Source organism: Cariama cristata, unplaced genomic scaffold, assembly GCF_000690535.1.
Source record: "Cariama cristata isolate BGI_N322 unplaced genomic scaffold, ASM69053v1 scaffold4170, whole genome shotgun sequence".
NCBI lineage: Eukaryota > Metazoa > Chordata > Aves > Cariamiformes > Cariamidae > Cariama > Cariama cristata.
The window spans coordinates 16877-30623 of record NW_009592818.1 but is presented as its reverse complement, the minus strand read 5'-3'; the positions used below and the strand labels follow the sequence as shown (position 1 = coordinate 30623).

At 36.2% G+C, this 13747-nt stretch overlaps 1 protein-coding gene across 5 annotated transcripts in view; it reads right to left on the bottom strand.

Annotated features, from left to right (window-relative positions):
* Nucleotides 1-13747, bottom strand: part of KDM6A (lysine (K)-specific demethylase 6A) — a 75033-nt gene that overhangs the window by 46274 nt on the left and 15012 nt on the right. For 2 of the 5 annotated variants that reach the window (XM_009695898.1, XM_009696048.1), the window contains exons 4-8: nucleotides 11222-11315; nucleotides 6197-6323; nucleotides 3263-3361; nucleotides 2670-2889; nucleotides 625-720 (exon numbers count right to left, since the gene is read on the bottom strand). In XM_009695898.1, the coding sequence (XP_009694200.1) occupies nucleotides 625-720; nucleotides 2670-2889; nucleotides 3263-3361; nucleotides 6197-6323; nucleotides 11222-11315 (636 nt within the window). Of the gene's footprint in view, nucleotides 1-624; nucleotides 721-1376; nucleotides 1533-1973; nucleotides 2109-2669; nucleotides 2890-3262; nucleotides 3362-6196; nucleotides 6324-11221; nucleotides 11316-13747 lie in introns of all 5 variants that reach the window. The other 3 variants (XM_009695755.1, XM_009695829.1, XM_009695972.1) reach the window with 3 other exon arrangements.

Below are 13747 nucleotides of genomic sequence, written 5' to 3'. Positions count from 1 at the left end.
GCTCCCTGCAAGCCCTAATGAACTGAAGAGACAACAAAACATCACAGCAAGAAAGACTCGAAATAAGATTTCAAAAATAAAATCTAGCATTTCATATATATATATTAGATGACATAAACCACAGAAAAGCAGTACCAGATTTCATCTGAGTAACTGCACTTCGTAGAATGTGCACGTTTGCATACGCCATTTGACACAGGCAGCTACCTCAAAGGAAAAAGAGGATATTACAATCCTTCTACACCTCCTTCAATATCCCTCACATTACAGCAAGTAGCAAAACTCACTTGGCACGCAAGTGTGGCAATTTGCATATGTACCTTTAACACATCATAAGAAAAATGAATTTCTGTATGTTCTTACTTTATATATTGTAGAATTCATACGATGTAAGTGTACAGTTTCTGCTAAAAGTCATTTGTTTTACTACAGAACTAATCTTACATAGAGAAGCCATAAATATCAGCACATCTTGAATTACACTGTGGGAATTATTTGGGAAGTATTTCACATTGAACTTCAGAAATGTGAAACCAAAAAACGTTCCAAATTTATTTTCTTAAAAGGAAGAAAGAAAGAAACAAAAAATATATCAAAGCTTCTGAAAATCTTCACCATACATACCTGTAATTTCTGTGGTGTCAAGCACCAAGAATGAATTTGTTGCTGTACAGGAGGATGTGACACTGTATGGCCACTGCTCCAAACATCTGAAGTATTCTGAGAGAAAACATTACATTAAAATGCGTGACTATCAAAAAGTCAACATAATTTCTTTGATTATCTAGACTTTATTTTACTTATGAATGAACTAGTCATTGTTTCAAGAATAACAATATAAACAAAGAACATACTAAAACGTGTCAAGTCTCATTCTACCATTCCCATACAGCATCAGAGTAGTCAGAGGAAAAAGTTAAATAATTTCTAATATCATAACAAGAAACAATCAAATCAAATTATGCAATTAACTTAAATGTACACTACTTTTAAAACTGAATACTTTATCTACTGTAACACTACTACATGATGATGAAACACTTGAATTCTAAATATAAGCAAAGGCAATAGACAGAATGACATGATCGTCTCCCTCTCTGTCTATCATCAGACTATGATTGTAGTTTATCACTTATACAACTATGATTGTAGTACAGTGACACCAATCTGCATTGCCCTTATGCAGTTCCTGTCTGAACTGTAACCTGATTAAACATATCACTGAAAAATGTTTTTTAAAAATTCCTAAAAACATTCCCCACCTTGATGCCAAAGGATTAAAATTTACAGCACAAATCCTGTGCATGCTGCATCAGTTTAATGCATATTTCCATAGAATTTTGGTAGGGGGCTCTTTAGTTCATCAGAATATATACCTTTGTTGGACTAGATGTTCTTTTCCTCTTGGCAGGACTGGTCAGGTCATCTACTTGGCTAGAAGGAATCATGTGTAGTGGCAAGGATTGCTGTGAAATTGGTGTTTGAGTGAGGCCTAGTACAGGTTCAGTATTTGGATGATGAGGTTTACAAGCCTAAGAATCACAGAAGGAAGACAAAAATATGGTTCTATATATTCTTAATTCTTTCCTTTAAATTATATATTTTAACAGCCCACATATATTAAAAGGGCCGAGTAGATATTCTGAAGCTGATCTCAATAACTGAAAAATCAGTTTCCATATGGTCATCAATGGAGGAATGTGTACCTTTCGTGGGATTATTAAACCACTGCAGCATTTCTATTTAAGATGAAATCTTTTAAAATCATGAAAATCCACAAAGGTTCTAAATTGGTACCCCCATATTTCTCCCATATTATAGGGAGCTTCTTGATCTAACATCCGTTTGCAAATAAATCAAAGGCTTTTTATTAATAAAAGCCAGTCCTGTGCTCAATAAAATAAGCTTGACCACTACCAATTGTAAAGAACCCTTAAAGCTGGGCACCTGCAGAACATAACCCAACTTCTCACCTGCTGTGCTGTGTTCATGGCACCCTGCCTGGAGGTAAGCTCTGCGGGGATTGGTAGGCTCCATGCCTCCTCAATACTAGGAAGTAATTTAGTTTTATTCTGTAGACTACCTTGTGGAAGGTTACACAACTGAGCCTAGGAAAAATTATGTAAAAAGCAAATTTAACACAAGCCTACTTTAGTAAGAGCAAGTCCATGAAATCTTCCTAAATGCTGTAGCTAATTATGTCTTAAAGAGAGGACAGATTTAAAATTTGGGGTTTTAGAAAGGTGCTAAGTATAAAGAGGGTAACCAGAATATAAACCTTTGTGAGAATCAGAACAAAGATGAGCTCTGGATTCAGAGGTCTCATAATTCCTTTTTTCTGAAATTGTAAACAAGAGTGAAAGATAGTGTGTGTGTATTCTCTCTCTATGTTATGAGAACTTAAAAATGTAGACAATACAAAGAAAAAAGCAAAGTGATGTAAAACAGTATGCTTTGATTAAATGTGCAAAATAGGGTTTATAAGGAATTAAGCTCCACTTAAAAATGAAGAAATAAAATATTACAGGCTATGATATGCTTACAATACACATGAAAACAAGTTATACACACCACAAACAACTGCAAGTTAAACTTGTGTGTTACTTCTCCCCTCCCCTCTGCTGTGTATTTGGAAGAGTATTTCCCGCTTCTTAAAATGTTAGTTTTACCTGTAAATACTTTATCCGTGCTGCAAGTGCAGAGGTATTACTACAATTTTTGCTCCTAGTTGCATTTAAGTAGCATTTAATGGCATCCTGAGGCTGGTTGCAGGACTCATAGAGTGTGCCTAGGTCCATCCAGGCTGCAGCATGGCCATGGTCCAATTGTACAGCACAGATATAGGCCTGTAAAGCATCCATAGGCTGATTTTGCTGTTGATACAGCACACTGAATAGAAAGATTAGTGAAGTTGAGAATTAATAACAAAGCCAAAATACAAACAAGTCAAATATACACATCCCCCTCAAAACCCTTAACAAACTTTCCCATTATATAAACCACAGTAATAAGCATATACAATACATAAAATCTTTAACATGCAAAGCTCATATACATAGCATTTCAGTATTTTAAAAAACTGAGAAAGCAAATATAAATTTATTATTTAAATTTCAAATCAGACAAGTCTGACATCATAAAGGTATAAATAAAAAAGCTTTATGATCCCCTTGAAAGCACAAAGAAGTTAAAAAGCTGATACTCTTTATTCATATAAATTAGCATTGAATTGTATCACTGTATTACCCTGTATCATTCTTACCCTATAGAACACCATGTATCTGCACTTGCTTCTGATTTATCAATAGATTGCCTATAAGATATAAAGGCATCCTGAACTTTCCCAATACTTGAATAGCACCTGGGAGAAGAAAAAAAGAACTTTGGTAATATTTATAGAAGGTAATCATTGAGGATGGCTTACCGAGACTGATCTGATAAATGCTAAGTCATGTAAATACATATTTATCTAGATGAATCCAAAACATTTGCTGTTTTTGAACGTCAGACATAAGCAGACCCAAACATCTTAATCAACATGCATTACTAACTATTTATTTGAAAAGTACTCCAAAAAAGCCTAGCTTAAATCCTAGCTCACTGCATTTGTAAGGAAGAGTCATACCATATTTTGAAGACTTGCATTTCTTACATTTCTGATAACTTATCCGTCAAGAAGAACAATATTATCTACAGACAGCATTATAAAGAAACAATTAAGTTACCCATTTTATCAAAGAAAAGATCATGAGACTTCATGTTCTACAAGAAGCATTTCAGAATTATTAGCAGACAATGACCAACTCAAGCAGGATGGCTCCTGATTGCCTGGGAAGCTTTTTATGTGCATTTCTCACATCTCAATAGAATTTCAAGTAACGAACAAACCAGTTAGTTTTACTGCATACATAGAGCATGACATTTTGTAAAAAATTTTGCCGTTCTGTATTTTTTCATAATTTCCTACTTGAGTATTTTTCACATACAAATTCAAACGTATTCTGGCATTATAAGCGGAAATATCAGAAGTCCAAAGAGAACTACAATTATACCACAGGGAATAACACCTACCTTTTTAAAATTAAAAGCTTCAAATAAATACAATATTTTAAAAAATATATACACATTTACTAGTTTAATCTACAATAACTCTGCTTTTTATATTGTTTGTAGTAAGTTTCCCTACTGGAAGAAGAACTGACAACTTTCAAAACATAGAACAACAGAACATTTATTCTAGTAAGAAGTAAAAACCAAGCAGAACAGTACTTTTTATATTGTTTGTAGTAAGTTTCCCTATTGGAAAAAGAACTGACAACTTTCAAAACATATAACAACAGAAAATTTATTCTAGTAAAAAGTAAAAACCAAGCAGAACAGTATAGGCAAAGGTTTGTGAAACATGGTACATTCTTTCATGTATTCTCGAGGCACACTAAGAAAGGAATACAATAAAATCTAGCAGCGTTTTGCCTTAAAACATCCATTAAGTCTGCACACAATGTTTCAGAAGATGATTTTAATCATGATTTAATCCAAGGTCCAATAGACACCTTTCAATTTGTCTGCTTATCAGATACATGAAGACTCTGATTAGGACAGCACCAACATTAAGCACCCAACAAAACTTAAAACAGGGTGATGAATTTTTATCAGTAGGGGAGGAGGGTGGTAGTGGTATGTTTCTGAAAGGTAGCTTTAAACCAACTTGTTATCCAGTTTGGACAACCATCAGCGGAAGGAATAACACAAGGGAATGTATGAGGAGGGGAAAAGAGGAAGAGCAAATGCACTACCGTGTAACCTCGCTCCTTTCTCCATCTCCTGCCAGCGTATGGACTGGAGGAATGGGACACAGAAACATTTTTGCTGTAGTCCTCCCTGTAGAGTATAAGAGAAGCTCCCACTAGATTTCCCCCCTCGCCCCATTTCCTGCATTTCTCCCCCTCGTTTCTATGGTCCTAGGTTTTGCTCTGATCACATGAAAGCCATGGCACAGCAGGAGCACAGCAGCCGTGCACACATACTTCATGGAGCCCTGGCTCCGTCCTGCTGCTGTGTAAGAACACCACTGGCTCAAGGCACGTAGAACGGGACTACTGAAGAAAAAAACCCAGGATTTCAGCCCAGTCGATCATGGGATGAGCCACACAATCCCTGGCTCACTTTCCCTCTGCACCTGCTCTGGCCCTCTGCCCTGCACACTCAGTGCCAGTGTTCCTCCCTTAGCCTGCAGACAGCTGGCCGGAGAGCCCTGCCTTACAGGAACAGCTGGAGGAATATAATTACGATGACAAAACCAAAAGAAGGTTCCAGTTGTATGTGACCAGAACCTCCAAGAAAGTCAGCTGGAAGATACTGGTTAGGATATTAATTTTATTTTTGCATAACGCTTTTCTAATGTATTTCTCAACAGAACTGACCTGTTCCCATATGCATCTGAACTGCCCTCAAGATTCCTCCACAACGTGATTATTTCAAGAGTTACTTACTGCTGGCTTGAGTAAAGTACTCTTATTTTCTTAAAAAGAAGACCCAGAAAAGTCATCAAATTTGTATGATTCACATCTTGGAATAGGTTAATTTTCAAATAAAAAAATACTGTCTGATAGTACAGAATTAATACAAGACTTAAATAGGTATCAGAATGGATCAAACTGACCTATCTCGGCCTAATATTTAGTTGCAATATATGCTGTTTATAAATGGATGTATACCTGGGAAAACATTTGTATTTTAGTGCAAAAATTGCTTGAGATTAGAAGAGAGATTCTGAGAAAATAAAGAGATAAAGGATTGTGAAAAAGGTATGAAGAAGAGTAACAAAATTTACAGAGCATTTACCAAAAGAGAGAGAATAGAAGATGTGGCAGTAGGGGAAGGAACAGGTAAAACCAGGCAGGGCAGTCTCAGATTACTGTAAATGTGCAGACTGAATAACAACTAAAAAAAAAAGCAGGACCACTTGGGTAACATACTTCATTCCAACTTCTAATCTATATTCACCCAAATACGTTAGCACCTTGTCTCTTTATACACTTTCCAGAAAACTAGACTTCAGTAGATACATAGATCCCTTCCCTTCATTTTACCTCTGAAAGTATTAAGAAGAAAAACAATGTAAGATACTCACAATAACGAGTATCCTCAAAAAATTTACAAATACAGTTACTGTATCTATAAAGTCATTTCTCACCTTCCAAGGAAATACCAGGATTGACCAGAATTTGGATCTGCTTCTAGAGATTTCTGGAGATACTGTATAGCATAGCTTTCCTTGGTTGCCTTGTCTCCAAGCTGATCCACGGTGTGATGCATCCAGCCTAAAAAAGAATCCATAAATGGCAGAAGTGAAATTCCCTAAGACCATTTAACACTTCGGCACAGCAGGATATTCACAGCTTTAGTTCCTCTTCAAAAATAGGAATATCAAACAATAATATAATATTATGAATGAAACTTTAAAAACTTTTAAAGTCCTATACTAAAATCATAGGACAAAAGGACCCTAAATCAAAATTACTTTCAGGTACTTTTAAAGCGGGGTAGTTTCTTTTGTCTAAATAATTTTCTATGAGGTTAGCAGCACAATTACGAACTGCTCAATCTTCTACTATAAAAAGTTAATCTGAAAATGTTAACTCTTTCCTCCTCTGAACACAGATACGTTCCCTGTCATTGTGAAAAATGCCACCATTCTGCCCGTCATGCACATCAATTATCTGTATATTACGTTCAGTTTACTCCTTTTCTTCTAAATCCTTGTATTTATCCCATATCTACATTTGGACAATTCCCCAATAGAACATTGTTAAGAATTTTTGTATCTCCACTTAAATCTTTCTTACATTGTCATTTCATCTTCATTGCTACAAACTCCTTTTACCTTGACCAATGCAATCACCCCTCATCTACTTAACAAATTCTGCTGAAAAGATCATTCTATTTCCTCATCTAAGCACACATCATATTCTTTCAAATGCCTTTTTTTCTTTCATAATATTAGACAAATTATTCATCCCTACTTTAAGGGCCTCCCACAATCCATGCTCCCATATAATCTTTTACTTGCTATTAAAACACACCTCTGCTCTAGCACTGATGCAAGGCTTAGTTACCATTTCAAATAAAGCACCTTCATCATCATCTCAAGCTGCTCCTCAACTGCCTCTATGCTTAGATGGAATTCCTTTAAGCACCACAAAATCATCTCACTGCCATTCATATCATCAGTACAAGAAAATCCTTTGTAGCAGGCAGCTGGCTTGCTGAAACGACTCCATACCACACTGGTCAGCAATGTCTGTATGCTTCATCTCCATGTATTTGTCTTAACAATCCACTGCTTTTCAGCCAACCTTTGTAAAACGTAAGATGTAACAAAGGACTGTCCCTATGTTTTTATAGTGTCCCACCCTTAAGCAGTCCCTTGTGGAACACTATGATACCAATTTCATAAAATATTCTAGGTTCAGATTTTAGCTACCTACAGAGTTGTACACACACTTGCAATAAATGTCCATCTAAAACCTCTGTCAGCTAAACTTCAGCACCCTGAGCTTATCCTTTTTGATACAGTCTAACTATATGAACACGTAATACCACTGAAAAGATCCAGAACAGATTCAGATCATATCTGAAATGCTAGACAAAGTAGGCAAGGTTGAGAACTGATGAGTATTTGCAGCCTTACTTCACTCTCCGTCATTAGACTATACCTTAAATATTTTATTCTACCTGCTCTATATAGCTTCTTTTTTATTCCATGGCTTATAGTTTGTTAACAGTCACAGGGACACTTTTGCAAATGGAAGGCAAACTTTCAAACTTTAAAAAAAGCAATCTAAAAGAAAATCCTATTTATTGAACAACATTTGCCTGAGCTGTTTTAAGAAGAATCACTTGGAAACTGTGGTCAGAAGCAGAAGTTTGAATATTCCATGGACTGCAAGAAATGTCAGGTTAGGAGCTACATGGTTACAGTGCTGAAAAAAAAAAATAAAAAGAGTACTTTATCTTGTCTTGAAGATGGATCAAGTCAAAACCCTACCCATCAGAGAAAAAAGAAAGGGGGGGAAAAACCCCCCAATAATTTTTGCAGAGAAATATAACACACAGAACTTTCTCTCATCGACTTAACAAACAAGCCATGATTTTGATTCAAATCCCAAGTCACTGCAGTTCTTAAGCATACAGAAAAATATTCATGCTTTAAGAAAAAAAAGCTTCTGTAAGGGTGGTTATCAGAATGCACCTGCATAACTGTACATTAAGAATAAATGTATTGGGTGCAGTGCCAGGCGAAGTCTGAGTTAAAGGTAATGGTTCAGGGATTATAAACAAGGGTAAAAAACGACATGAAACAATTTCCTGAATCTTTGGAAATGTTGTGGGGTGATGCCTGTTTTTGGTTTCATCAGAACCTTGCCACATTGAAATAGAACATGTTGTATCTTCAGGAGATCTTTACTGAGCTTTACTGACAAAAAGAAAGAATCTATTTCTAGGAGGCAGAAATGAGAACTAGCAATCTGCATCTAGGTTCGCTGCTGAAACAAGGGTTGCTTTCCCATTTTATCTTCCTGTGCAGGGAGCTGAAAAAGGCAGAAAGCAAGAGAGGGCGAGGGAGAACAAAAGTTTTCTACTAGAATAGCACAGGTAAACGAAACTGGATCTTTCTTCTCCTCGTGCATAAAATGAAGAACGTACAGAAAAAAGGTGAGGGAAGAACCCTGGTAAGTTGTGCAGCTTCACATTTGCAAGACCTAACTCACATTCTCAACTAGCATATTGACTACTCTTTCACTCTTGGGACATTTTAATAAACAAAACCCACAGATTTTGCCCATACTACACAAATGTGCCACGTTCTTTTCCAGGTCTTTACAATCTAACTTGTAACAAATTCCCGTGTTGCCTCAGCAAGAGGATGGGATGGCCTAGCTCATGCTGCAGGGTTTTTTTTATGCTTATCACTCACTCTCATGCTGAACTGGCAATTGCTTTTTCCCCCAATAAACATCACCATCTCAGTTTCTGAAGAGATGAGCCTCTTCCCTGTTTTAGTATCTCATCCAATTACGTGGCCACCACCTAGGAAGGCCCCTAGCCAAAAATCACTGGGAGAGTGCTTTGGGAACCTCTAAGCAGATGCTTACGTTGTTCTTACACTCTTACTTACGCAACTCCTGAGCACAACTGGAGAAAGAATACCGGGACAGATTTGATTTTCAGTTGCATTAATTTCATGTAATTTTAGGCAAAGTGGTGAAAAGAACTGTTGTCTGGAAAGCAAATGAAATGGCACAAAACAAGAAACTAAATGCTCTTCTCCAACTGCAAATCTTACAGTTACGTCTACCTGAACTAGTCAGCATGCACCAGCTCAAGCTGGTATGTATTTATCTGAGAACCACAGGGTTCTCCTCCACAGTGATCTGCTTTGGAAACCAGCAACAAGAGCAGAGATTTTAATAATTGTCTCACAAGACATCTGAACTTGCCTAAATTCCAACTCTGGCTCAGTGAACATTAACTAGCTAAGAAAAACAAACAAGGGGTATTTTCACGTCAAAATGATTTTTCTGTTGGAGTAAAAAAGAAAAAAAACAAACCAACCCCAAAAAAAGAGTTCAACATAGAAGCACAAATATATTTTGATTAGGTTTTGCCAGCAGCATTCTTACAGATGGTAGGTATTTTCTATTATTTTTTTCTAAGCAGCAGTACACCTCCTGACTGTCCTTCCTGAGGAGGCGTTTTTATTACCAGCTGCTGAAGACTAAATCTGCGATAAACACCATACTCTGATAAATACCACTGCTAACAGCGAAGGTCAAAACAAAAGGTCCTACTCCTTGAACATTCTGGTTAAGACCACTCTATCCTTTTCTCCACATAGAAGCTACCCACACTACAAAACTAGGTGACCCATGCTGATTGAATAAAGGGAGTTACTCCAGTTTTTAGAAAGGAAACAATTCTTGAAGTCATTGTTCTTATTGCTAGCACAGAGACCCGTGGAAGGATTTTATGAATACAACTGTGCGCCTTTGCTTCTATCGTGGCAACATACACCAAATGGAGTTGAAAAAGAGTTGGTCAGCTATTTTGGGAAGCCTGTCTTCCACTGATCACATGTATAGCCTTTCTGGATGAAATTGCTGACAATTTATACTAGGTGGGATAATACCAAGTTAAAAAAAAAAAAAATTCAAAGGGGATATTGAAATAGAAGCAACACTGTCGGGTGACAGCAAAAAGATCAGCACCTAGAGTCCTGCAGTGAACTCCTCCAGCAGTTTCAGTTGTGTTTTCACACAGAAGACTCAAAAGCTAAACAAATCAGCCCACTCCAAAGCCACACACAACCTGCATTACAAAAAAAAGAAGCACTGTGGCCATAACTTAGTGCCAGTTACTAATCTGAATTAAACGATCATTATGTGGAGGGGGGGGGGGGGGGGGCAGGGAAATGGGCATAAGCAGGCTAAATTAATATTTAGAATAAGAAATTAGATGAAGAACATGGAGAAAGAGAATGAAGAAATTTTGCACTGGGTTGAACAATTTTAACAAAATATTCTGGAAATACTTTTAAAAGGCATATAGGACAAAAATAATTTTTCTACCCACCCATTAGAAATTTTGGTCTAAAAATAATTTATCAGCTTTAAATAAATATGGAAGATGACAATTTAAAAAAAAAAAAACTTTTTCTCTTTTTATATGTTTTCTTTTATGGAATCTGACAAACTTTTTAGTAACAGAAATAGGTTTTCATTATACACTATAATTAAGGGGAAAGAAAAGGTAAATTTTTCATTTGCCATGTTCTTCTAATTCTGCAACAGAGGAGAGTATTTTGGTTTACTGCATTTAGCTTGGCTATTCGAGGGATATTCTCAGAGGCAGAATAGAGAATACAAATTCTAACTGCTGCACTCCTCCTCTGAAAGACCATCCCCTCATTGCCCAAAACCTGTAATGCACATACTGTAGCAAGTCTAAGAGCTTTTTAATTTTGTAAGTTTAATTAAAATCTTTTCCTCCTCTCTTATTTACTTAATTATCTACTGTTATGCAATCTACTCTGGGCGAAAATCTCACGTACCATACTCAGTGTCTAAGACTCACTTTGGAAATGGAGCCTTAAAAACACTGCTGAAGGTGAAGATGGAAAAAAGAAACACACAGGAAAGTAACAGTTAATTTTACATACCTAACTGCTGTAAGACAGTTGCTTTTACTTGTGCAGGAAGGTTTTCGATCTGCAAAAGCTGTTCATAAGCTTCCTTTGCAGAGTGATACTTTCTCTGCAAAAGGAAAAAAGTAAATGGATTAATCATAAAGCTTACAACAGATCACCAATAGCAACGATTTCACAGCACTGACAGCACACAAACACATTGACAAAAAATTCTAGAATTTTTTTTTTTGCATACAGTGCATATGAAAGCTTTAACAAGTGATGTATATATATGGTAAGAGAGTAACTTTCATAAATAAAGTATTTAATATAATTGACTACTTAAAATAATTGAGGGAAATTTGCAAATTATTAAATTTGGTCAACTCCTCATACATACATTATGCTTCTTACACTAAAATGAATATACTGCTTTTAAGGGGAATGCTTGAATGTGAGTCTGTATCTGAAAAAACCCTACACAAATTCCTCCCGGGAAATTCGTAAGAGAAATGAAGATCATCAGTAATTGGTGGCTGGTATAATTTTGCCTCTCTCCTTCCTTCAGTATATATGAACTGTCTTTTCAGCCTATTTGTTGTGCTGGTCGGAGTCCCATATGTAGAATTAAAACATATCCATGGATTATGCCTACCGAATGAAGATATGACATCTTATTATTTGCTATGTAGTTTAAGTGTCCTTAAAGCATGGAAACCTTCAATTCTTAACTCCCTATATGAACAGATATTGATATAGAAAACACATTTCCAGGTTAGGATCGCGGTCTTTATTGACGTCTGGAACAGTATGAGCTGTTTTGTATATATTAAAGGTTAAGACTTCTCAATAGATCAATTTTTCTGTAATAATGTCAGCATTCATCTTTGCATTACCCTAACAATAATAGTTTAACAGTGAACGTATTTTAAGTGCTTAATTATTCTGTTCCTCCTCTCCCACAAAAGTCTAAAAAAGACATAAATGCTGAGGTCTGTTAGTAAGAGTACTTTTTTTAAAAAAAAACTTTCTAAAAAATTCTATAAAATTTTTAAAGAAAAATATGCTTTCAGATAATTCTACATTAGACTTCATTCTGGCAAACAGATGAAGAGCATACTAAAACAAATGGGGCCATCTAAACGCAAATGATCACGACTTAGTTACATCTATTTTATGCAGAGTATACAGTACTGACTACTCCTGTTTTAAAACGGACAACTGGGAAGAAAACTCTAAATGATACAAGTATCTATTAGAAGTTAAAAATGTTATTAGGCTCTTGAGATCTCACAATCACAAAAGACAATCTGTTGATTTTAAAACCTTATTCTAGTCAGGAAGAAAAATTAAAGCAGCAATTACATACTTTCAAATGGAACAAGGGGAAGTTGGTAGAAAAGATTTTTAATTGGTGTTCATGAAATGCAGACAACTGGTAAGAAAACAAATAATATAAATAAATAAAATATCCATGTCCAGCAAAATAAAAACAATCAGGAAAAAATTGTAAATTTCGCATTGGGAACAAAATTCGTAGTTTATGACTATGAAGGATAAGCAAATGAACAGAAGTTCAGTGTATAGCATGACAGCAGAGGCAGCAATCCGGATGTCAAATAGGTAAATATCAGTGTCTAATATTCACACTTTGAAAAAAGAGGCTTACATGCTTGGGAGGATTCAGAAAGATCTATCAAAATAGGGTATCTTTTCCAGATCTAGAATATTTTTTACTTTTGTCATTTGTTGTATTTATTTACCCTTTAGAAATCAGTCTACATATATGCCTTAAAATATTACAGAAAACTGTCATAATGTTTACATTTGGCTTCCATTCATAGAATCACAGAATGGTTTGGGTTGGAAGGGACCTTAAAGCCCATCCGGTTCCAACCCCCTGCCCTGGGCAGGGACACCTCCCACCAGACCAGGTTGCTCACAGCCCCATCCAACCTGGTCTTGAACACTTCCAGGGATGGGGCAGCCACAGCTTCTCTGGGCAACCTCTGCCAAAGCCTCACCACCCTCACCGGGAAGAATTTCTTCCTTGTATCTTATACGTCAGTTCCAAACATCCAAAGTCCTTGATGTTTGGCTGCATCACGAAACAGGAAGGGGGAGCAGAACCCCACCCAATGTCTTTCTTTAGACACCGCATAAGCTATCACCCTAAATAGCTAGAGGGACTCACACTGCCACAGATGAAATATTAGAAGCTAGCATTAAACACCATGAAAAACCAATGCTAACTCTTATCGGCACTGGGCTATTCTCTTGTTCAGAGGCTGGCAACCTATCATTTAAATTCCAGAACTGTGAAGGTACATAATTATGAAATGATTTAACTTTTTCATTAGGTATTAGAGAGTAGATAATTTTCAAATATACGGAAGGGTTCAGAAAACTGTAGCACTGTGCCCTTTAAAAGAAACCAAGCAATGAGCCTGCCTCCAAAAACATCTCTTCATTGTGTCAGAGACAATATCCAGAATGAAGTCAAGATCCTTTGTAGTTCTAAGTTTCTCAAATTCCAGAAAAGAAGATACCCCTCCCAAC